This window comes from Pezoporus flaviventris, unplaced genomic scaffold (genome assembly GCF_033815535.1).
Source record: "Pezoporus flaviventris isolate CSIRO_AGI_PZ_B2104156 unplaced genomic scaffold, CSIRO_AGI_Pfla_v1 ptg000083l, whole genome shotgun sequence".
In the NCBI taxonomy this organism is placed as follows: Eukaryota; Metazoa; Chordata; class Aves; order Psittaciformes; family Psittacidae; genus Pezoporus; species Pezoporus flaviventris.
In genome coordinates, this window is record NW_026892631.1 from 12,143,834 (window position 1) to 12,170,614 (window position 26,781).

At 38.7% G+C, this 26,781-nt stretch overlaps 1 protein-coding gene across 2 annotated transcripts in view; it reads right to left on the reverse strand.

Annotated features, from left to right (window-relative positions):
- Positions 1–26,781, reverse strand: part of BABAM2 (BRISC and BRCA1 A complex member 2) — a 161,563-nt gene that overhangs the window by 24,987 nt on the left and 109,795 nt on the right. For both annotated transcript variants that reach the window (XM_061475250.1, XM_061475251.1), the window contains 3 exons: positions 14,213–14,312; positions 12,160–12,230; positions 10,539–10,621 (listed from right to left, as the gene is read on the reverse strand). In XM_061475250.1, the coding sequence (XP_061331234.1) occupies positions 10,539–10,621; positions 12,160–12,230; positions 14,213–14,312 (254 nt within the window). The remainder of the gene's footprint in view (positions 1–10,538; positions 10,622–12,159; positions 12,231–14,212; positions 14,313–26,781) is intronic.

The following is a 26,781-nucleotide window of genomic DNA, read 5'->3' on the forward strand; positions in this document are numbered from 1 at the left end:
AACAGATTATGATAAATCAAATATATTGAATTGAAAAAAAATATTGATATAGTTTTAAAATTGTTTCACAGCAACTTCACGAGTTGAGAGGCTACCTAGGGATTCCAGATCAGGAGCAAAAGAACAAGGAAAGGACAGTCAACATGTGTACTGATGCCTGTAGAACCCAATTCTTCTGAGATTTAATAGTAGACTATCTTTTATATAGCCAAAACACAGCTCCTTCTACTCCTTCCCACTCTTTATGTATCACCCAGCTTTGGCCAGGACTGCCTGTGCATTCAAGTACTTCTGATGAAGCAAACTAATGGAAACAGGAAACACATATTCCAGACTTGAGAACTGTTTCTTATTAGTATATATTCTTCATCTTTTCCCTTGTTCTTTTTTTGGTTCACTGAATCTCACATTCCCTCTGCTTTACTTACAGCTGAGCTCACAGTGCTGGGAAAAACAACTTGTGGATTCGAATGCACTGCCTCAAACTGAAAAGTTCCTTGAACTCGGAGCTCTCCAGTTTTCCTGATGTGCTCACGTGGGTAAGACTCATATGAATTTACAATGCAACTTAGTGGTAACACAGCATATTATATATAATGTTCCTGACACACCTATCAAGCTCTGTTTTAAAACGAAAATGTCTAGATTTTCTGACTTTCATAACTTCTCCTATGGGAAAGCTGTTCCAGACAGCCTGGATGATGGATCAGAAATCTTCATCTATCTTCAAGGAAAACCAGCAATCTTCAGTTTTTTACACAGAAATTCCAGTACAGGAGGCCTTTCAGGAATCAGATTGACCACTCTACCTGCTGAGAAACCTGAACAGATTCAGCCACAAGTATTCTGGGGACTGTAGTGGCTAGTACAAATCTCTGCAGGGTAGGATTTCAGGCTATTTTGCCTAGTGAATGCTTCCTCGACTCGTACGTGGCTGAAGGCCTTTACCCTACATTCTACTGGCAAAAACTGAAAGGGCGAGTTTGGCTCTAAACACACAGAATTACTAAATGCCACAGCTATCTTGCTTTGGTGCGTGATGATGTAGTCTTGCGAGAATGAGAGAGCAAGATGACAAATAACATATCAATGGCATGACTGTGGGACTTAATCATTCTAGTAGCCCTTCACTGGAGACGATCCAGGAGCTCTGTGTCTCTCTTTACCGGGGAGCCCAGTCCCCCGGATGAGGCCTCACCAGGGCTGAGTAGAGAGGGAGGATCACGTCCCTTGACCTGCTTGGCAGTGCTCTTCCTAATGCAGCCCAGGATACCATTGGCCTTCTTGGCCACAAGGGCACATTTCTACTGGCTCATGGACAACTTGATGTCCACCAGGAAGCCCACGTCCTTCTCCTTAAAGCCCAGTACTATTTCTGAAGAATGGAAACAATAATTATCCCAACACATTACAGAGAGTAGATCTGCTTACTTGTGGATGTCAATGAGACTAGAATAAATTTATGACTTGGTTTTCTTTTATTTCTTTTAATATAAAGTACGTAACCCAGTTTTATTTGAAGAGGACTGCATGACACTGCTGTATCTACTTTGTGGTTCTTATTCCACTGATAATAGGAACTACGATATAGTCTAGGCACCAATGGCAACCAGATTTATGATTATTATTGTTTTAATTTTCTTTTAAAGTAGGCAGGTGATACTGTTGTAAAAATATCCTGTGGTCCCAGGTCTTTATCATAACCTGCATTTCTCTTGTTAAGTACCTCAGCCTTCATGCAAAATGGCATTTAAAAAAAAAGTGCCAAAAACCAGTTTAAATTCCTTAAGTTAAAGTCATGTGCTGCAGACAGAGTATCTAATTCTTTGCTTAGTCTTGAGGAGGAACTAATAACAGATCAAATCAAGATATTCTTTTGTTTCCAGCTATGCAATCAAAGACCATGAGGAAGTGTTGCAACTTAACTCCAAAACTGCTTTATAATGTCTTCTTGCTTTGGGGTGTCATCACCCATCTCAACTATGTCATACTTCTTCAGCCTTTCACAGCAAGACTGGACTACCTCCTAAAAACATGCCATGGAATCTCTCATAATCGTCCAGCGAGCCCAGAGAAAGGGCATAAGGGCCTCACAGCTCCTTTCCTTCTCCAGTTCCTGCAACCAGGATTGTTTTTAGTTGAGAGACAGGCTTTTTATTTTTACCTTACAAGCTACAGCTACTGACATCTCTTTTGCTTTATTTTTACTTCACATTCCCAAAGATCTTCATTCCCTCCCCCTTCCGCTTTTATTTCCTTTTATTGTTTCTGCTGTAACAGTTTCTATAGTAACTTCTCTAAGTGCTGATGAGATTGATGCTACTAAAAGCTGTCTCTTATCCATCTCAATTGCTTGAAGCTTATGCTTTAAACGCAGTCGTTACAGGCATAAAGAGCAAGCTGTGCCTGTTCTTGTCACAGGCTGGTGACCAGTGCATGTTACAGGTGGAGAAAAGGCAAAAACTTGTCCTCTGCTTTCTTAATAGAAAGACAGTGCTAAACACTAGGAAGTTTTACATTACTTTCAGCAGCACAGAAAGAATTCTAAAGCATGTTTTCACCCAAAAAGCAGCTGTGCAAAAACATTAGCTTCTCTCATTGACACTTTATTAAGCTTGCGAGGCTTTCAAACAAGTTCCTTTTCTGGTTTTAAATGCTGCCTGGGATTTGAACGTAAATTGATTTATTTCACTGTCATCTGTGACCAGCGTGACATTATCCCGCAGGTCAAGAGGACCCTCTGCTGACACACATGCTATTCCGTTCTTTCATGCTCTGCTCCATGCGAGCTTATGGTTTTCAAATCACAACAGAGCGCAATCCTGCCTGACCCAACTAGCCAGCTATGCCACTCCAGATACTTTTAAAGCTAAATGGAAATCTATTTACTGCAGTATAGGCCCATTGCTTCTTCCCACTCCTGAATAATACAGTCTATCACTTCTGCTCTTGAAACCACCTTTCACAGATCTAAAGGCTTAGTCTTCTATCACCTCTTCATGACCTAAAGAATCCACTCTGGGAATGTATTCTTATTAAGGCATTCTTTCTAGACTACCAGGCATTTTTTGGTGCTCTCTTGTGAATACTCCATTCAAGGATGAAGAAAGACAAATAGCAGGATCACAGCCCTAAGATCCAGGGAGCAAACTTTGGTCTGTTCAGGGTTCTTGTTCCTCCCATAGAAGAATCCTATGGGATAATGGCCGTGGAGAGAAGGGGGGTCCATGATCACCTCCTCCAAGCACAAGAATGGTCCATCTTAATGAGCAGAAACTGAAGCTATAGTAGCAAGAGGCCTACATGGATGAACAAGATGCTTCTGACAAAGAAGAAACCTCAAATATAAAAAGGAACTCAAATATAAAAAGGAAGCACATGAGATGTGGACGCTCTCTGAGCATGCAGAGACCAGGCTGGGAATGTCAAAGTTCACCTGGAACGAATCTGGCAAGGGGCATGATGGACAACAAGGTGGGCTGTTACAGGAGCAGCAACAGCAAAAAGGGAGACTAGTGATAATGAGGGACTGATGCTGAATGGGGCAGGGGAACTGGGGACAAAGGAAACAGAAAAGAAGCTTAAGCACCCCCTCCTTCCTTCCATCATTTTAACGTTATGGTGCCTTTGTAACCGATTCCACCTCTAAACTAAGCTGTATCTCTTATTATTAAAGAATAAATTATATTTACATACGTCATAAAAGGCACGCAGCCATAGCATTTGTGTGCCATTGCTGTGTTACATACGGATCGCTAGAAAAAAAGTTTACTTTGGTGACAAAGAGATGGTCATTTGGTAGAAAGAAGAGGGAGACGGGGAAAAAGAATTCAGAAAATCTCTTGGTGCAGCTCTTATTTCCAGAAATTCCTGTGGTGTTCTGTATCATCCTGTTTTTTTTCTGAAAGCAGTGCCTCGTATTGAACCCAGGACTGATCCATGTGAAACCCATGCTCATAATCTCCTTTCCAGACTGAAAGCAAAATATTTGCCTTCTACTTGCTACTGTGGGCAATTTTCAACTTGCCATATCTCACACCTTTAATGGATTTCTCACCTATCTGTGAATGCCATGTAAGACAACATCAGAATGTGTAGTCACAAGAAGAAGTACCACAATCTGCAGTCAAGTCCCAACTCTGTCAGTGACATCCTGCGACCCTATTCTGTTTTCTCAAAACTCGAGTGGATAAAATAGGATTGTATCGCTTCCCTATCTCAGGCATCTTTTCTGAGAATTTGTTAGTTATCAGTCACTTACTCGGGCACGCAGCAGTACTCTAGATATATCTATTAGATAAGGAAAAGCAACAAGTTGGCTGTTCTGAAAAGTGCCATTTTAGAAGAAGTTATCACAAAGCCTTTCAGTCCATTTGTTACAGTGCTCGTAGTTCCTGGAAGAACATCAATTAATGTCTACAGCTCGGTACTATGGTTTCAAATGAAGGGCAAATATATGTGTTTCTCAGAAATTATGAAGTTAAAATCCACAGCAAAGTGACACTTTGAAATAGTTTGCCAGTCCACCCACGTCAGGCCATCATAAAATCCTTGTAAAACCTAATTCCCATCACAACAGTTGTTTCCTGTTTACTGCTGTTCATACCAAGTTTTATGTCCATTCTCCCTTTTTGAGCAGAATTATGAATACAAACACAGAAGTAGTTTATACTGAGTGACACGGTTACAAAATGAACACACAGAAACAGAAAAACAGGAATAGAAAACACCCCTTTTCAGGTTCACTTGCATCCATTATGAATACCTAAATAAGGAAAATCTCACTCAGCTCAAGTACAAGTAAATATCCATGATGGATTCAAAGAATATATATTGTCTCATATACTCTTATTGACAAAAATAAACCTATCAGTTTACAATGGATATTTCAAACAATCTAGTTGGCAGTGTTCCTTAGGAATAAAGGAGAAAAATATGCAACAGAGAAAAATGATCAGCAAAAAGCTAATTTATTTTCCAAATGCTGCAGCTCAGTCCTGGGATTAGACCCTGCCTATGCCTGGTTAAGTGCTGTACCCTCTGCCTGTGACTCAACTACTTCTCCATCACACTGCCCGATCCACTGCAGCACTGCAAAGTCTGCAGCTTTCATTGACTTCAGTTAAGCGGTACACACCTCACTGCACAGGAAATGCCAGAGAATGCCTTGTTCTGTGGCGATTAAAACAATGTACAAGGTGTTGAGGAGACCCCAACTGCTCAGGGTATATGCTGCTGCAGGCACAATGACATGGGCTCACGAACTTTCAAGATCACATTCAAAGGAACACATGGCAGCGACTAAAACTACTGGGGGAGTCAGAGGAAAAGGCCACTTCATGAGAGACACTTACCTGCTTGCTAAACAGTCAAAAAGTAACTCCCAACCACAAGATCCAAATGGTTTTTGACTTCTGCAAGCCAATTCTATATCACTGGGGCTTTATTAATCTCTAGTTACTCACTTAAGAACAAAATGACACCTTATTACAACCTTTGCAGACTCTTTTGATCAGCATGGTTCTTCTCATACTAGACTTCTGAAAGTTCTGCTGAACTACCCTGCTCTCCTGACACTACCAGACATTGCTCCATTCTCCTATACCATGTTATGCACCCTGTCATGAGTTCTCTTTTTCCTTCTCCCTCAGAGAGTCATAAATTCCCGTTTCCATTTAAGGAACAGTGAAATAATAATAAAATAGAAGAATAAAATAAAAGCACTGCATAAGGAAGCCAAAACACGTCATTAGATAAAAGCTCACCCAAGCAATCTAATATAAATATTCCACTCAACAACTGGCCCTTTTTTAGGGAATGACTTGGGCAGACAGCAGTTTATTATTCCATACTGTCTGTTGAAGAGACTTCTCTTTCATAATGAGAATAACTTCCCTGAAGCAGGGAACGCAACCTTCTTTTCCTCCAAAGACTTTTTTTTCCCTGGAACTTTAACTGTTAATTGTAATCACTGCGAGACACTCATATTGATGAAGATGAGAAACTCTTGAAGGTGAACTTCTTTTCAGCTTCCAAAAGATTTGCTACTGAGTCTTACATAACAGAAAACTGAAAAATATACATCTCCAAAGCTACCAACCCCACTCAAATGGTTATCCATGCTCCAGTAGCACACAGGAATCACTGAACGTATCCAACTGCATTAAATACCATATCAAACCAACAAACACTAGCTACTCCTCATGCTTACACTTAACAAGATCTATAGCTCCTATATAACAGAGGGATCTATGACCAAAACTACAGGCAGATGAAGTTTTACTGAAATATTTACAGGAATAACATGAAACAGTCTCATGTTCTAGGATCCAAATTGCTTGGATAATAAAAATATTTAAGAAATAATTTGTTTCTCTGACCATGGAATTAGCAAGAGGCACGTGGCTTTTCAAATAAGAATCTGCAGATGCAATCTAAAAAAGAACACTAAATAAAATCATAGGTGAAGAAAATACTATTGCCTTCTCACATAAATTCTCCTAATCCCAAATAGCAAACACTAAGCAATCAGACACATGTTCATGTAGGAAAAATCTTCTGTTTAAGACTTTACCAAACCTCCTTGCTAGCTATTTACAAAGTCTAACTTATTTAAACAGCTGGTGGAGGAATAGATGAAGGGGCTGACAAATGCTCATTCACTGTGTTCAGTTGACTTTCCAGAGCTGGGGTAATCTCCTTTAAAGGAAAGGTAACACCTTAAACTATACTAGGTGCTTGAAAAAATTCACATTTACCTACATTCTAAGGATTATTGTTGCTCTACTGAATTATTGAAACAATACACAGAGCCTAATGAGCTATTTCTGCTTGGAGAGGGAACTGGTGGAGTGAATTACTTCTTCAATGCAATTTTATTTATTTGCAGTGAGCAGGCAAATGTTCCTCTTACTCCGAACACTACTAAACTGTACTTTCTTTTCATAGCAGTGTAAACTTGTCTTCCCAGATACCAGTGCTCTTTCCCCAAATTGTCCTATTTCCCTCCTTCCCCTTCTTCCAAAGCCCATCTGACAACCACGGCTACCAAAAATTCTTTGTGTCTTTATTTTCCAAGCTGCTTTCTGAGGCTGTGGATGGATGTGCTCATCCAGATCCAACAGAGGTTTATGTGAGCGAACATCCATCGTTTAGATCAGGCCATCAATTCAAATGATGTAAGCTGATTGCAGGGGCACAAATTGCTTTGCTGACAAATGTGCAGATAGCAGTACCAAAGAGTAATGCATCAGAAGCTGGTACTTATGACTTCCATCAAAACAGCCCTGACTCCAGAAGTGGGTGTCTACTCAAAGCCTGATACTCATTGGTATAAACTTCTATTACCCAAATAATCCTCTAGGCCCCTTGCTTGCTTCTCTCCCCTGTATAAAAGACTTCTTGTTGACATATTGCCTATTTCTGATCTGTTCTCTGACAAAGGTAACCACGTAACTGCACAGACAGGTAAGAGGGTGGACAAAAGCTATTTCAATTGGCACTTCCATAGACAGAAACCTCAATAATTAAACTTTAGCTTTTACATGACCAGTACTTTGGAACTTGTGTGTCACCGGTATTACCCAACAAAGAACCTGAAACCCCTTACAGTTAAGCCAAGGTCAGTGGTAGCGAGTGTTCCCACCAGCTTCACCCAAGTCTGAGATCCTCCACAAACTTAGCATACAAATGCTAGCAGCTTCCAACATTCTCTATCCCTCGAAATACTGCTTAATGAAACAAAACCTTTTTAGTTTAGCATCTATCCTTTTCAAGATGTTTTAAGCACATAACCACTAACACAAGCAGTGTTTCATTTGCTACTGCAACTGGCCCAACTTCTGTCAATGTCCTTTGTGCTGATAACCTAAAAATCTCATCATATAGAAAACAGTCTTTTAAAAGCCTATACACAGGAGTCCTACTTTTGTATCCATTCCATAAGGCTAATAATGCATAGTTAATGTAACCTGTGTTTACATTCATACATGGTATAAGTATACAGAATGTCTGCAGGAACAATAATATGAAGAAAAACTATCTCCAAAACCTAATCATAGGTGATTTATACATGAGAAACAAATCAGCAGCTTATTGAAGTTTACTTACAAAGCTTCGTACTGAGACTTACTCAAAACCAGTATCAATATCAAAAGCAGTAAACCTGATTAATGATTTCCTCCTCTATATGGATGCATGAACTTCTCTGTTTATTTCTTCTGTCATATATTTGAAAGCACCCGATTAATTCTTAAAACTAAACCACTAAAGCAAGAGCTCCTTTGACTGCTCTTTGATCTAATACAACAACTTCAGCAAGTACATTAATCTAATGATTAAGTTTGCAATTAGGTAGCTCTTCTGTTTTTTAACATAGAGTGGGTAGACTTTGCTCTTCATTCTGTAACTACAGCACAAATCAGTTCTTTTTAGCAAGTGAAACTGTTTTGAGGTTATTGGGCTTTTGCAATCCAGAAGGACTTTACTGTTTCTTGTTTCTCAACAAAACTACTCTGAATAATTTCATTTTACTTCTTCCTAGTTTCCAAACAAGTTTGTAACTTTGAATACAGTCACCAAAAAAAGTTATATTTGAAACCCCTGAATGCATCTATTAAATGAAACACAACTCCTGTTAGGGTTTACATACCTCACAATCTCAATTAAACCTAAAATCTTAACCAAAATTCAGATGCCAGTAAAATTTACTATGGTTCCTTTCAGTTGATCTGCCACAGTGCTTGCTGTATACTGACCTATTTATCCTCTTCTGAATACCTTCTCTACATACTACAGTAAATACACAAAGTGGAACAGTTTTCAACTTACAGCTATCTCTCCCAGACATTTTATTAGACGCTTGCTAAATATTCACCATAATATACATAGTTATGTCAGTGGTTTAGAGATGAAAGCCTACATTACTTCACTCAGGAAATGAAGTGCAGGTTTCGGTCCTTTCATTGCAATATCCTTCAGTGCATGGAACATAAATGTTTTTGCAGTGAGTTGTTCAACAAGCAAGTGATGCAATGGCTTACATAGCTAAGCCAGTGTATGATTTCTAGGGCCACAGGGTTAATACATAGTGATAAAGTATTCAGTTATAATTGTAGCTTTCATGCCACTTAAATTGGATACTCTGAATATTACACAGTTAAAACCTACTCTGTTATTTAACAGAAATTTGAATTTTGATTCCCCTGAAATCTAACTGATTCAACATCTACTCAGTTATATTATCCCATAGCAAAGAATCAAATCCACAGGAATTTTAACACTAATAAAATTAAGGCAAACAGACTGGTGAGTAGGAAAGGTAAGAAATCTTCAAGAGGTTGTACATAAAAAAGCATCATCTTATAGAAGACAATCACTCAGTGACCAATTCTAATTTGAGCTGAAGAGTAAGTAAAGATGTAATAAGGACAATTTTTCAGAAGTGTCAGTTTTATTTCTTTTTTTTTTCCCCACAATGTAAATCATATTAATGTGATAGAAGTTTCCTAATTTTAGGTTTGAGTTTTCTAGACCTGTCTGGAAATTTTAGTTGATAAAACCAAATGGATCAGTGAGACCATTTTTTATGGCCTACAATACAACACAGAGAAAAGGACTTCTCTGAACAACTGCAATCCCCACTTCCTGCTTTAAAAACTCTGGGACAAATTTCTATGATGTCATTAAGACATCATAGTTTACCACATCATATCCCCAATCAAAAATTACATACTCTGAAACATTCCAGTGCTAGAGTGTTAAACAAGCACTAATGTTGCAGCTGCCCAGATTGCACTGTAACCATTTTAAACAGAGATGAGAAGTGTAATAATCAGAAATAAAGGGGTAGAATGACTGGATTTCCCCAGACTAAAATCTCTTTGATAGCTGTGTTTTCACCTTACCATAGGAAAAATAGTAACTGCTATTTAAGGTAACATGTACAAGGCAGTAACAAAACCACATGTACTAATTTTTACATGAATTAATTCTTACATATTTATTTAATTAAGAATGTCTTTTTAAAGTAATACAATCTTGATTTAAAACCTTCAAATTACAGGAAATCTAGGTACATACTGTGGCAAACTGCTAGACAGTTTTGCCTACACAGTTCCAGTCTAGGAATAACTTTTGGTTCGTAATGACAGTTGAGTGTTATTTCCCATTTAATACATTTTTCCTTACACTAAAGTGTCTTTACTATCACTATCAATGCATTAATGCCTGATAGTTACAGGAGATTTTAGGCATGTACAAACTGTGAACTTAGTCTTGAGCCAAATTACCAGAAAACCTTCCCATAATGCTTCTGGCATTCTGCAAAGCAGGCAGCACGCTATTGATGAGGGTCCTCTCTCCTTCTCCAAATACAATCAGGATTTTGTGTTTTCAAAGTGGTCACCTCAAAAATACATTCAGCAACGCACAAATACAGCTCAAACTTTTGAATTGTTTCCTGTAATTGTATTTTTTTGTTTATGAACTCGTATCTTCACAACGATAGACATTTATGCCTGAGGCAAAGCGTTACTCACTGTGAACAAGAAAGCAAAAATCTTTCCACATCAGCAGCAGGGTAAGTTTTGTGAAGCCTTCTGCATCATATTCCACCACACCACTACCAACAAAAAAAATCCAAACAAAAAAATGAATACGATTTTTATCTACCATTCATTCTAATACTGGATGATAAATCTGTAAAATCTGTATTTACAGGGATTGATTTGTTTCTATGCTTGTTTCAGAAACTTCCAGGATTTTGTTTATTTATTAACTTATAATTTGCTATCTGAATGAAAATTAGATTACATTTTTCATCTTAATAATCTTACTTATTGTGTTATTGGAGCTTCCTACCTAGAGAAAGGTCGTATTCAATTTATATAAATACACTTTAGAATGAAAGGATTGCTGCTAACACATCTGCAATACTAAACTGATAAAAATTACATGCACATATGTAGTTATGTTACTCAGATTAAGATAATTCAGTAACTCTGTAGTAGGTGACAGTAACATTGAAAACGCGCAGGCTGAGGAGAGTTTAGATTTGAAAATTGAAATGGAGAAATATAAGAAAAGCAAAGCACAAGACCATATGAAAAATTAAATATAGAAGACTTGCTCAGCAGATGGAATAAAAGTTTCAAGCACCCAGAGTCGGTATTCTCTAACAGCCTCAAGCAGTATCAGGACTCATGAACCACTTCATGAGTGAAATAAATTCATAGGCATATCTGGCCCACTTCTATATTGTAGTTTTCTCAGAAGAAAAGGAAGCATCTTCTTTTCACATAAGGATTGAGCTGCCATCAACTCATATATCGTGCCTATTCATATGCCCAGTTCAAGTCATAGTTACCTATCTATAGCTGTACAAAATTTGGGTGCATACTGGAAGCCACTTGTCTTCCTACCTTCACTTGAGAGACCTGAGAGTTGAAGGGCTCCCGAATATTCATGTCATTTGCCATCACCACGTGGAAGCAGAGACCCCCTTCTCCCAGTGAAATGAAGCACTGCTGGTCAGGCAGTCACTCTTGGGTAGGCTCCTGGACTCTCGCTTGAGTCAGGATTTCAGTGGGAAACCAAAGTGCCTACCCCTCATGGCGCCAAGGTGCGCTTGGTTAGTTGATTTGTGAAGCTAATATGTTGTCATGCCAGGCCCTTTGAGCAGCAGGAATTCAACATGACCTGACAGCCCTTTCTCTCTCAAAACAAGATCCTTCTCAGCAGTGGAAGCAGCTGGTCTCCCAGTCCTCCCTTCCTGCCAAGCAGTGGTTTCTGGCTTCTGCAAGGCTTGTAACTGTACCCACTTCCCCATCCTCCCGCCTCAGTGACTGCCTATTACTGTAAGACCCCTCCAGTCATTTATTCAGAAATGAGCATATTTCTTTTGCACAAGGAGAAAACCCCAACTGTCCTTTTCCCATCACCAGCTATTTTCTAGTGAAATCAGATCGGCAACTGGCACAGAAGTAACGCTGAACTTCATCCCAGCATTGCCACGGAGGGACAATCTACACCCACCATTCTGTGAAAAATGACCAGATTCCATCTAATCCAGTGGACAGCAGCCACACAACCAAAGATCATGTGCAGCAAACACCACTTTCCCCCATGCTACAGAAAATAATGTATCAAAAGAAAACTTACGTTCCAAAGTGACTCAGGAAAGCTGCAATGTACTCTCTTCTCTTATGGTATCCCTGAATAACATACTGTACCTTAAGAAAGAAAAGAGACAAACAAATCCAGAGCTATAAAAAGATAAAAAAAGCCAATGGTCCCAATTTGTCATATATTCCTTGTAAAGGAAAATTTATGTCTGTCACGGTGGCAGCTCTGAATCCTACATTTAGCTTGCATGATTTCCCTACAGCATCCTAAAATGCCTTTAAAACAAACACTGGATCTTGTACACAGAAAATCTGTTCTTGCACAAAGAAATCTCTTCACTCACTTCTGAGTGAAACTTAGTGTTTCACAGCGTACGGAAGCACTGTTTAACGGCAGAAGATGAAGACTGAAGAAAAGCAATGCATGGCCTTGCCTTGCTGGAATTTGAGCAGGAAGCCGCGATAGGCAAATCATAATTACCTGAACTGACAGTTGGTTCAGTGTCAAAATAACATTCTGGTTCTAAAAGAAAAGAAAAGTATTTCACAACTGATCTTGGGTGTCTGCTGGAGCCTGCACCTCCAACAAAATCTTCTTAACACTAAGCTCTCTCAGTGGTTTCATGCTGACTCAGGGAGCCACCTACTCAACTGCGAGCATCAATTTCTGAGGCATTCTGGGTTTTGAAAGGCTTCCATCCTGGCAAAACCCAACAATGCTAAACTTGGAAGACTTCAGGCAAAATTCTCTTCGCACCATGTATGTTTTCTTATTGATTTGAATGGGATTACTTAGCAGAACAGCATGAACAGGGTCTGACCCGTAACAGAAACAATGCACGTGTTGTCAGGCTGCAAGAGCATCTGGTTTACAACTGTTTATTTCAAGTGTTTACAGCATGGTTCCATATGTGATTGCCTACATAAATACCTTTGTCGTCCAGAATGAAAACTAACATTTTAAGAGCCCTTTTTTCCCACTGAACATGAAAAGAAGAGGAAGAATATTTTTCTTGGCTATGGCAACATCAGAATTCCTTGGCTGGCAAATGCTTTCTCAAAGTTTTTGAAAAGCTTTGCTACAGTCATTGCTGCGAGCTATCCCGTACCCCTTAAAATTACATTTTATTTATAAATCGAAGACTTATTGCGTTTGATAAAAAACTGCAATGGTTTTGAAGGTTCCATGTAGGATCTGAAATGCTATTTTGGGAAAAGGAAAACATACGATAAGTTTGCTTAAGTGACTTCGTTTAAGAAAGGATAAAAGCAGTCCTGTGTACTTGCCGATTTTAAAAACAGAAAGTAATTTGAACAGAAAGCCACAACAAAAACAACTCTAAAGATAGACTCCAATATAATTACGGAAATGCATTTTGAAGAACTTCTGCTGAAAGATAAAATTATTTTCCTCATTTGGACAATTGAAGGTAAAAATAATATACACTAGGAGGTCTGTAATAGGAAGATTCCCAGATGTTGGCACCTAAGCTTTCTTTTGAAGATTACACTTAAATAACGGAGATGCTTTCAAAATACTATATTCACTCTTCTTTGTTTAAACAGCAAGCTAACCAGAACGCAACCTTTTCAGCAACCTTAAACAGTTGTTGCTGTATAAACACCCAAACAGACTGCTGATTCAGTTCATCTGGATGAAAGAGCTGAGAAGAAAATCACTGGAAGTACTCAAAACCTACAAGATGACTATGGTATGAAAGCTTCCAACTGGAAAAATAATATGCAAACTACATCTGTATTTAATAGCGAAATAATATGCTACAGTTGTTGTCCGATACACTAACATTTTGTCCTAAATCTTAATATGTCACAGGAAGAAAATCCCACTCCAGGATCTGATCCCAAACATACTTTTTTTACTTAACAGAGTCATTGTATTTAACACACTGCTTAGGTGCTCAGCTCTTATCAAGAAGATACTCCTTGTGTAGCAGCTCACCTTAAGTGTAACGTGCTTGGACCTGGCAGAAGAAAAACTGTGTCTATAGAGATGCTATAGCGTGTTACTGCAATACAGTACAGCACAGCACATAAGAGAAAGGATAACTGAGTTCTCTTTACTAACTTACCTTGTTTGTTAGCAGCTGGCATACTTGGGGTACATAGTCGATAAGACAACCTCCACCAGGAAAGGCTGGGATGTGAAGGGCAGATGATCCTCCGAGTGCACTAGGAATAGAAGTTAATAGAACACTACATTACATGTACAGTCTCTGGGATTTGAAAGTGATTTCTACACTGCCCTCTTTCCCTGTTCTAAAAGTCAGAGGGCCTTAATGACCAAGTGAATTTTATGCTGTGGCGATATAAAAAGTATTGAGTGATACCATCTATAAAAGCAGGTTATACCATGACCTACTGTAATTAAACTACTTTAATCAAGAGTATCAGTAATGCAAAGCATTCTCTCAGGAAACAGCTTTTTCCGTTTTAAACAGTTCTGTTTCTTAGCCCTCATCAATAAGATGTGGACGACTGTAGTTATCTTGTTAACATGGCAGGAGAGACTCTGAGTCTTGAATTACTCAAAAAGGCACCTTCAGTCAAAACAGCTACGTAAAGCAAAATAATTAGGACTGAGAAGTAATACGTTGATATATGCAATGTCAGTTTTGCCATCTACTCCAATTTCGGTCCGTCCAATACAACACAGATGTTAATGTACTTAGATCAAGGGGGCAAAAAGATTATTAGGTACGCGATGTAAGGGGGAGATGCCAAAAAAAGTGGGTTTGTTCAGTCTTAAGAGAACACTGAGGAGGAAGGGGGGGTGATATTGAAGAGGGACACTGAAGGCATATTGTTATTGAAGACATATTGATGCCTTCAGTCATCTAATGAAAAAATATAGAGAAACAGAGCCGTTCTTCCATTAAGTGCACAGTGACAGGATGAAAGGCAATGCAGACACGTTGCAACAAAGGAAGTTCTGGTTAGCTATTAGGAAAAATGTTTTCCCAGTGACAGTAATCAAATACTAGAAGGTAGGCCCAGGAGGGCTGGGGCATCTCTGTCATCAGAGGTGCTCAGCTGAACAGCTGCCCATGAGTATGCTGATCTAAGCTAGCCCTTCTCCAAGGAGGGGCTTGGCCAGGTAATATCCAGAGGTCCTCTCCAGCCTACACTGTTTTATGATTTTGTTCATCCCCAGAAGGAAATAATAAGGACAAAGGCATTAACTCTGTCCATACATAGACTGGAAATCTGAATTCACATAAGTAAGATAACTTCAGAGGTGTATTTAGGCACCTTAATCAATTGCCTTTATCACAGGATGGAAGACTGAAGCATGCCTGCTGTTGCTGAGGATAGTAACTTCTTTGGTGTGGAAAGACCTAGCACTTTTTATTTAAATGAGGTTGTATAAGGCAACAACCAACTAAAGTCCATACTACTTTCTTTCAGCAGTACTGACCTAAATCCTTCTTATAGTCTTTTACCAATCAAAAGGGGTATAAATTTGCATTACACACTGTGGCTCACATCATTCACTAAACATCCAGAACCTTGCTGGGTACAATTAGAAAGCTTCAAAAGCTAAGTCACTTTGTGGACTCCTGTTTACATGCTGTTTCCATGAAAGATTAAACAGGCTGGAAAGAAAGTTCTCTGCAAAACAAGGCTCTTATTCTCCAGTGGGACCTGCCCTTGTGTTTTCCACGGTGCTTGATAAGATATCACTTTGGTAGGTATAAAGGTCTAAAGTCGTACATCCCTTTGAAGGAACGGAGCCTACATATATCAAAAACCCCAAACTCATAATGAGGTATATGGAAATCTGCTACTCAGGCAAAACAGTCTGGGTTCAGCAGACTGCTCACCACATGGAACAGTTCTGCAGGTCTGGATTTTGCATATGCAATGATGGAAAAAAAAATAAGAAAAGCCTTGAGCACAGCACAGCTACGTAAAAACACAAACAAACTTTGCCAGGAGAAGAAAGACTTCAACAGGATTTAACACCCCCCCAGAATTCAGGTTCCTTGCTGCTACCCCCTTACTGAAATTACTCACAAGGGGATATAATTTTGCTACTTGTAGATGTTAAAAACAGCGAAACAGCAAAGCGTGACTATGAGATTATTACTAAGCTGGAACATTTCTGAAACAGCAGTTTGCTCTTAGGAAATTGAAAGTATAGTGGGTCCATCAGTCTTTAGGGTTGGAGAATGAAGAACTCGTCTCTCCTAGTTTGTTCCAAGGGGGTTGTGAACTTTCCTTTAAGACCCTGTCTTTCAGTTTATTAAACTCCTTAAATGCTTTTGTAAATATACCCATAAAAACCTCCAATCTTATACACAGAGCAAATCGTACTGCCCGCTTTGCATTCTGCCTTGCCTCATTTGCAACCAGGTCCAAGTTCCCCCTCAGCATGGAGATACCACTGAAGACGTTCAGATGACTACAACAAGAATTACAGGTTCCTCTCACGATTACAGTAGCAGGCATGAAATTAGAAGTAATCGCTAACAGATTTCACATGCAAAAAAAACCTTCACCTCCTATGTCATCAGCTTCCAATACAACTCCCAGACTGAACCATAGAATCACAGAATCATAGAATAGTTAGGGGTGAATAGGACCTTAAGATCATCAGATTTTAACCCCCCTGCCATGGGCAGGGACACCTCACACCAAACCATCTCACCCAAGGCTCTGTCCAACCTGGCCTTCAACACCGCCAGGGATGGAGCATTCACAGCTTCCCTGGGCAACCCATTCCAGTGCCTCACCACCCTAACAGGAAAGAATTTCCTCCTTATATCCAAGCTAAACTTCCCCTGTTTAAGCTTTAACCCGTTACCCCTCGTCCTATCACTACAGTCCCTAATGAAGAGTCCCTCCCCAGCATCCTTATAGCCCCCTTCAGATACTGGAAGGCTGCTATGAGGTCTATGATTTGTGCATAACAGCTTTCCATTTTACCTGTATCCATCTTTTGAAAGCAGTGAATTCATAAAAACTTGTTGACAAAAATGGGAATTCAACCCTTCTCAAAAGAAAAACAGACTGCTACAAGGTGTGGTTTCTGAGAAAGAGGTCCCTCCACAGAAAGAAAGCTGGAAATTCTAGCATAATTACCCTCTGAAAACAGAATAAAGCTGTACAATATGTAATTTATGTTCTGTAGAAATAATTATGGGTAGGGAAAATTAAGAGAGGCCAGGCATCTTTGTTCCCTCTACTGGGTCAGAGAATCTGCTTATTAAATATTTTAATAAAATACTGCATTTGCACAGGACCTTGCCTCTGACCATCCAAAATGTTCTATAAACATTCAGTAATTAAGGTACATTTGCCTAATGAAACTTATATTTACCTTTTATTTTTAAACACATAAGGAAGCTATTGCTCAGAGTTTGATTTGACTCTGCTGTTCTATGCCTCTGTTATGCCAGAGCAACATATCTGAAGTACCTCACGATCATGAGACAGGACAAGAGGCTACAGTAATCCCTTTGACCCTGTAATAAACCTGCAGGTGAAGGAAGAAGTGACTTAAATGTCAAATAAGAAGGATCTGTCAAAGAAGCAATGAAATATGTGAAATGGAGAAAATCAGGCAAGGGAATTTCAGCATGCAACTCAGTATCTAATACTGCTTTTTACAAAGCCCAATCAAAAATGTGTAAGACAAAGAATGGCATAAGCAGCTTTTTATAGCCAAGGACGTTCTATTTGGCAAGAGGTTTCACCAGCAGAAGCTAAAGATTCCTGCACATCAAGCTTGTTTTCCAGACAGTTAGGACTCTTGGAGCACAGATCTTACATACGTCCGTTCGTGATTAAGCTTTCCTTATTGGTATCACTATTATACACCCCTTACAAATAAACCACATTGTCATACTTTGGATTAAAGACAACTATAACATCACACGATCAGGTTTGGTGACATTCATTTATCAAGACAACAACAACAACAAAAAAAAAACAACCAAAAAACCCTAACAAAAAATCAAGATATGATGAAGAAGTTATTTTATTTTTAACCACAGCCTCATTGATACTGCTCCTCTGCAGCTGCCAGGACAAGTCCAGTTTCAGCACAATCAAATGAACTGTGTTTTTGTTTTCCACAGTTCTTTTCCAGTAACCTGATAGTTTTTAAAGGCTAAGATTCTAACAGATTTTGCTACTGGCTTTCTGCAATTATCTGAATTCATGGAGCACCAGTCTTAGTGGATTCTGTTTCATCAGGACTCGTACCAGATGAGCATAAATACGTGGTAGGTCTACCTTATCTAGGAGATAAGGTTGTATGAACACACTGGAACACAGAGACAAAGATCTGTTGTCCTCAGCATTTTATTCCCTTGCTGTCATCCTCAACCTACTCAGCCACAAACCAACTTCATACACCTCAATTTAAGACAGACCAGAGACTCTTTTGCTTTCCCGAGTTTCCAAAGCGTCAGACACAATGTGGTTCTGGTCCATGGTCTGTGAATTAAACTGGACTTTGTCAGGAACTCACCACTGAATTCAACAAGAGCAGCAGTCAGCCTGCATTAATAGCAGTTCTGTTCTGAAACGTGCTGAAATACAAGTGCAGAGTGTGGCTGGAGTATGTTTACATTTGTGCTGTTGACTGGTGCATTCCAAGAGACTTGCTCTGTCTGTTTCTCAATGGATCTATTTATTCAGACCCACATACAAAATGAAAAGTTATTTCCCATTTCTTGATAGCTTACAATTACATTAAAATGTCTTTCTCAAGAAATGATCCTTAAAAAAAAAAGCCTTAGCATTAATTCACAGATTTACAGAAGTGACTGGTTTTGTTCTTGGGTATTTATGTGTAAAGAACCAGTTATCTCCCCTTCCTTAACAACATCTCTTCACTAGAGAAGAAGTAGGGTGTTTCTGAGTCCCATACTCAGAAGACTGGGTGGCTTGGCAAGGCAGGCTTGGAGGCATGAAAGAAGATGCTCCTACTCCCATTCCTAATCTACCTCTTCCCTGCAACTCTCCCCACGCTCTGTTGGGCCTGACTAGTTTCCCTAAACTCCTTTCATAGAATCATAGAATAGTTAGGGTTGGAAAGGACCTTAAGATCATCTAGTTCCAACCCTCCTGCCGTGGGCAGGGACACCTTACGCTAAATCATATCACCCAAGAATTTCACCCTTTCATTCACTCCATCTCTTCCATGCAGCCCATTTTGCTTCCCTCTTGCTCAGAGCACAAAAATGGAGGTTTCTCTAGATTGCTGGGAAACTTTTTAGCTGACTCTGGAAAATGAGGGTTGTTTCAGACACCCCCTACTCCTTGCAGGGTCCCACAAGAATAAAAATACCACAGTTTATAAATAAGTAAACATTATGTGCTAACACAGGTTATTGTACTAGAGTTAAGCACCTGTACGTGTGTAATACTGTCTCTATAATATTTTACTCTTTTTTTTTGCCTTATCTGTTAGCATTCCCCATCTCCCAAAATGTACTTTTGCTCCAAGGGAGGAAAGAATGAAAAACATGTATTTGGGAAGGAGGTCCAGCACTGGAAGAAGAATGGTATTTATCCCTGAATACAGTGTGAATGTAGCATTAAGGAGCTTTATACCACAAGAAAGTGGTAAATTATACTGATTGCACCAAGCAATGTTCCTAATCCAATGTATTCTTTCTGCAAAAAAATAGGGAAATAACAATTTCAATGACTGTGAATGATACAGTTGAAGATTTGTCTAGCTTTGAAAATGTAAATAAACAAGAAACTTGCCTCTGCACGGAAAGACTTTTTATACTGGTTTAAAATAACTAAGAGCTTTTCTCTCAGCGTGGCCAATGTTAAAACATGTTCAAATCTACGTGCTAGTGATGGAAAGTAGACTACAGACTTTACAGACTGTAGCCTTTGCTTTTACCAGGATATACCCTTCTTAACTCTAAGTTCTCACCTGCCTTATTTTCAAGCTGAAGCACACTGCAGACCGACACAAGCATTTAAAGGGTTTATTACTCATGATGACTATAAGCAAGAGTAGCCTGAAGCATGTGGAAAGAAATTCCCTTCTTTTTGCTCTTTTTTCCTGTTTTGAGCCTCATGTTATGGGCTTTGATCTCCTTCCCCATTCCCTTTCTCCTTTGTTGCTGAAGTAAATCGTTGACTTCCCCCCCCCCTTTTGCAGCTTCATCACTTTATTACATTACACCATTTGGCACAGGAGACACGAGGAACCACATCAAATAAAGCACGTGACCACAAAAGCTGCCTCCCCAGCCATGAGCCCAGATTTGCTGTCAGTTTACCATTTTTCAGACTTGCTCGACCGTAACCAAATCCTCCCTTATCACATGAACAACGTGGTGCTTGGCAGAAGCCTTGGGCTAGTGCTTCCATCAGCAATAGAGAGATTAATGGGAAAAGAACTGAACATCGCTCCTGTTACTCAAAAATTGGTCAGTCTAAGCTCATGACAGTGTTTTCTCCCCTTTCTAGTAACACTCCATTTAAAGCAACCATAATTAACATATTGCTTATCCACTCAAATCTGCTCCAAGCTAAAGTGCGTCCAAAAAGTTTCCATTCTATTTTAAAGGAACAATTTTTACTTATAATTATTTCTCGTTCAATATCGCTAAGAGGGAAATGTATGTTTTCAGCTAAGAGATACAATTTGAGGTAGCTGCGTTGTTGAGTGTACAGAAAAAAAAAATACAATCACAAACAGACCTAGAGGGAAAACTCTGCCAAGCTTACTTATTTGGAGAAAGAATTCTGGTCAAACTAGACTGAAAATTTGGCCACTAGAGCTGAAAGGATAATACTATATATTTTTCCCTTGACCTACTAGAGGTTCAGGGTAAATTCCTCTGAGCTCCTCCTCATTAGTGACTGTAATAATCACTGTAAAAAGCAAATACTAAACCCAAAATGTATTTGAGTTTCACCGACTGTGCAAGAAAACTGCAAGTCAGACTTTGTGAGCCTTATTTGCAACTCTTCTGCTGACTTCATACGTTCTAGCAAGTTATTGCAACCAGTCTTCTTTTCTGCTTGCCCACCAATAATGTCCAGATTCTTACACTGAGGTACACTGCAATTTAATAACACTCAAAGGCTAGTATAAAAGCTGTGGGATGAAGTCATCCTTAAGTGCTAATGAATGCTGCTTTGTTTGGGTTATTCCAAATTCAGTATTCTGCTGCAGGTAAAATTGCCAAAAAAAAAGAGGTTTTCTATAATGTATTTCCCATTTCAGACAAAGTGGCTGCACCAAGGAAAGATTTACATGACTGTATAAATCCTGGGGTTTAGCAGACTTTAACCTAACAGACTTACACACAAACCATAGCTCAGGTGATCCAATATTGGAAGATGAGGATAGGAGCTCCATCCCAGGATGCTACTCCTCCTCAAGGAAAAAATAAACCAAACAAGAGGCATGAGATGAATAGATAACTAACCCTATAATTAAACTAGAATACATTTCTTCCCTTCTCTGGCAAGACATAGAACTGGAAGGAGAAAGAAGAGATGCTCTTGCAGTAGAAACCTTTTCTTACTGCTATTTGATAGTACAAAAGTCTGAGAACACTAGTATTTACTCTGGAGACATCATACCTTCATCATATTTCAAGGTATAAACTTCAGCAAAAGTCCAAGCAAGTGCAACAGAAATCATCAGCAAGGCTTCAATGTGTGCAGTGGTTTAAAATACAGGCTAACTTCGCTAGTGCCAACAATAGTACTCTATGAAACACTGCACAGTAAAGAAATTCTGGTCACTTATTCATTCAGACAATTTAAAATCAAAGTGAAAAGTGTAAGAGAAATGTACTTCAAACTGATTCACAGCACTGAAAACCCCCTTATACTTCAAATATAGAAAGATTTTTCATAATACTGTGCAAAGAGGCTCAAAAAGAGAATACAAAAAGTTTCACAGGCCATAAGGAGAGTGTGATTCTTCCTTATAAGGCTCAAAAAAATCTGAAAAATATCACTTTTGTGTTGCAACTTACCACACTTTTCCCCCCCAAGCCTCCCAAAAAAACCCAGTAGCAAGGTGCAGCACAAATGTAATATACCCAGTCATTTGGGGCAAATAGTAATAGGAATCCATAGCAAATTACATAAGAACTGTAGAGACACTTTTCATGATGTAAAAAACGTAGTTTTAGTGTGTCACATTCCCCATCTTCCCCCCTCACAATGTGTTACTAACATTAATTTTCCATCAGCACAGCATTATTTAAGGTAAATAGCTATAACAAGATCTGAACAAGTTGCTAGATGCATCACAGTTTAAACAGGAGAGCATGGCTCTTGTTCCAAAGTACTTTTGCAATCCACTATTTCATACAGCAAGGAACTGAAAAGCAGGCACTGAACAACAGGGGAGGAAGAGCACAGGCTGCAGCAAGGAGACTTAAACAGTTACAATGGAGAAATACATATTTCCAAAATATTTTGCTTATTTCTCAAAGAGATCTTGGCAGGAAAAGGTACAGGTCAGATAAGCAACATGGGCAGATCAAGAAGGAGACCACTATGCCACCCTATTTTGCTTTTACTTCCAAAGAAGTTAAAATAGCAGTAAGTAAAGATAGAAATTATTTAAGATGCCAAGAGAAAGACCACGTAGCTTAACCTGTGGCAATTGTCTTCGGTATGGATCTCAGGAAGGAAAGCATGTGTGAAACAGGCTGGGGACTTGTCACAACTAAGGGAGAACAAGACTTTGGCTGAAGAAAGAGCGAACTGTAACCTAATTGCAACACTTCTTCATCCTGCATTGATTTGAGATGCCAACACAAAACCGGGAGCTTCTTTGAACTGACGCACTATTCCCATTTCTCCTTCGTGTGGACTGTGAAGAAGTTGAATCTGTTACCTGAAAATTTACATTTCAATTTTCTGTTCTTCAGAAGCATGCCTTTAATGGCATTACTTGTTTTGCACATTTATTTACAACCACCTTAAGTGTGAATATATTGAGGGTCTTCTAAGTAGCAAGTAAAATAATACTGGGCATTGGCTCTTCTTCTTCAAGGGAAAAACGTATTGACTTGAAAAGGCACCTCAAAGGAACTAAAAATGGCTTACATATAGCATGAAGATAGGAGCTGGGAATTAGACACTTTTGCATAAGCAAGAGAAACAGGACTAGAGATCTGGTATGCTGTGAGCAGTATCTTCTCCTCTGAAATAGAAGGACTCAATAAATTAATGAAATAATTGAGGATTTATTTTCACTGAGAATCACAGGAAATTCTTCTGCATCGAAGCCTGGGCAGTGTTTTACACAGTGCTTGTCATCACTTCAGATAATCCCCTCTGCTTTAGTGATGGAGATCTCTCAAACAATCCCATTGAACAGAATATTAATCACAAATCCGTGTGATTTTTTTCTTATTATCCATCAATAAAGTGGGTAACAAATGAATGACTGTTCTAAGGTGGTATCAGTTATATTTACAAACATATGCCTTATATACCTGTAATTTCTTTTGGCACGCATTCAATAACATGCAGATTACTGTATTACAATTGTTCTCATAGCAGGTAATTTTCTAACACTTGTACTAAGCCCAGCTAACCAGCAGTGTCTTTATCATACAGCAGAAAAATTAGTTTCCAAAACCTGTACGACTCCATTGCCTTCCTTGCCCACTGTTTTCACCTATTTCTGAAGTACAACAGTAATTTCCTATAACTTGCAGCCTTTTATGCTTTATAATTGCACTTGCTTATATTGTTCTTTATTTTATTTATGTTCTCTAATCTACTAGTCAAATTACAGTAATTATCTGTTATTGTTAATCTTTTCCTGATATTGCTTAATGCCTACCACTTCCAGTGGCACAGTCATTTTGTAAGCATGCTATTTTTTTCCCTCTGTGCTAAAATAGAGCGGTGTCGCAGACCTCTCCCACATCATAAAATGTTTTCCATTCTCCTTAGGTCAGACAGTAATCCTCATTTGAGGATCTCTTCTATCTGCAGAAACATTTTGTTTAAGAAACATCCTGTCCCCTGCATCATCAGCATCACACGGGCTTAGCTTACATGAAGGACAAAAAATGTACTGAAAGGATTAGAAATCCTGCAGGAAAAAAAATGCAGAAATGAAATGAAAGCAACATGGTGGAAATCTTCTGGATCTGAAGTCGAGCATGTAGGTCATTGATAAGAATGCCCAAGGGAGGCAGAAAGTTAGAAGAGAAAAGTGCTTTTCTTTCATACATCTGGCTTCTGACACCGATTTCCATGCATACGCAGTATGATTAAGGGGCATTCTTGCTCAGATCTTGCAACTGGCTTTATCTTATGCTCACAATGATATGGAATGCTACAAGTCTGGTCTGGTGCTCCTGCTAAATGCTCCAAGAGGCCTAGTGAGCTCAGGTTTTATGTAAGCCAAATACGTTCACATGTGGACGCAAGGCAACAGAACATAAGCTTTTCATGTAAACACAGCCACTGCGGTTTGACAAGCTAATAAGATCCACGTTAAACCCTTACTCATTTAACAAGATGATATGAATCTGTTCAGATGTTTTTTACAGCCCCTTTCAGAATCTACCACAGGTATGTGTGTAAGTGTGTTTTGTTCCAGTGAACAAAGGTTGGACTTGATGGTCTTGAAGGTATTTTCCAACCTAGTTGATTCTATAACATAAATAATTCCATGTTCATCCTAATATATTATCTTCAAAAGGGGGGAAGCAGAGTTTTGCACAAAGGCAGCCTCTGGCAGGTGGAAGACTGGGAATAGTTCTCGGAAGAAAATACTGGCACTTTGAAACCCTGGTTTACATCAGAGGTAACAAAGCTTCCTTCTGTAACAAGGCAGACAAAGGTCCACATTTAAAGCAAACAAGGCAAGGCAGAAAATAAAACCACAGGTCTTCACTGTGTTAAAATCAAAGCAGGGACCCCATACACGCACAAGAAACTGGAAGTGTTGTAATTTTCAACTTAGAGCAGTGCTTAGTTGATAAAAAGGTTAATACAAGCATTCCTGGGATAGTTTTTACTGCTGCCTGCGTTTTGTCCATGGAGCAGTTTCATTACAGCACATGCTGCGAGACAGAGACTACAGCAAAAATCCTTTTCACAAAGATTCCCCTTTCCCTAGAAGAGATTATGAATGCTTATAGTGCACATAAGACATCAGTCAGGCCTGAGACAAATGCACACATGTGCACCCTGTAAACCTCCTTCAATGCAGGCCCTTTTCCCCCTAGAAACTGCAAATAATGACACGGTCACCGAAAGACAGAAATTCCAACCTTACATTAGGACACCTTGTCAGTTTTTAAGGGTTTGATTCATCTTACTTAATGTTTAAGGGCTTGAGTGCATTTGCAAGTTGAGTGCTTAGATAATGGAGTGGCCTAAACAGTATCTGCTGCAGATGTATTTAGAAATAAGCATCAGATGCTTGATAAATCAGTCTTTTTAGTTGAAGAATGTCAGCCTCTAAATCATTTACATCCTGTCTTTTAATAAGACTGAAGATACTAGGATTCTACATCAACACCTTCCTAAGTTTTTTCTTTTTGGAAATTATACTAAGACTCTTGAGTCCTATACATATGTTTAAAAAAAAGACATTTAAAAAAAGAAGTTTTTAATAAGAATAATGAAGAAATGGGTTAAAATATGAAATAGCATTAACCTTGCTTTCCTGCTCCTTCACTTTTAAAGTATTAGAAAGCAATTTCTGTTTTCTTTCCCAACTAGTTCTTTCATTTACCCATTCAAAAATCAAAAGCACTAATTTTTGTATTTGGTACTAAATGCATCAGGCATTGTAAACCCAAGAGCACTATGGATACACTCTAAAAGGACAGCTAAAAACCATAAACTAAGTAATTGAATGAGAACATTCGATTAAAATCTACAAGAGATGAGACCTACTTCAAAGAACCCTTTCCGGTAATGGTGGCTTATTTCCATGTCAAAGATCTACCACTGGTCCATAGAGGTTCACTTATCAAGATAAATCATGTAACAAATCCCATTACATTCATGCTTTGTTTATTCCTGTACTCCAACCTTCTGACACCTAATTTAGTATTATTATTAGTTATCTTGTGACTAGATTACAGGATGCTCATCATTCAATCTGATGAAGATTACAATGTTTTGCCAGTATTTTTGTGTTCTTATATAAAGTTCTTTGATAAAAGAATAGTTTTCTCCTGTTTATAAAAAAAAGGACAAACCAAACTTCTGCATTGTATGCAAAGATCTCCTAAAAATATCAGCTTTTAACTGACTTTTGAATGAATTCTAACGGAACTCTTCCTTCATTCTAACCAATTCAATGATTTAGCAACTTTTCACTCATTATACAGTATATGGGGCAATTTCTTTTTCATTAATTAAATCCTAAATGAAGTGGCTGCTAGCAGTGTCCCATGTGTGCTCACGAGTAGGAAGCTGTCATAATTACCTTGTATGGCTAAATAACAGCATGTGGTTTTAATATTTCATCTAGCTTAACCTATCAATGACTTACTGCAAAATACTCTATTTTTTGGCTGAGAATGTTTGCATTCTAATTGCATTTGGCTGTTTCTACCAGCAATAAACATTAGCATGGTGTTGGAATCTTCTGTGTTATCCACACATATGTTTGGATATCTTGTACTTCTATTTCTTTGAAGCTCTTTAAAGTTTG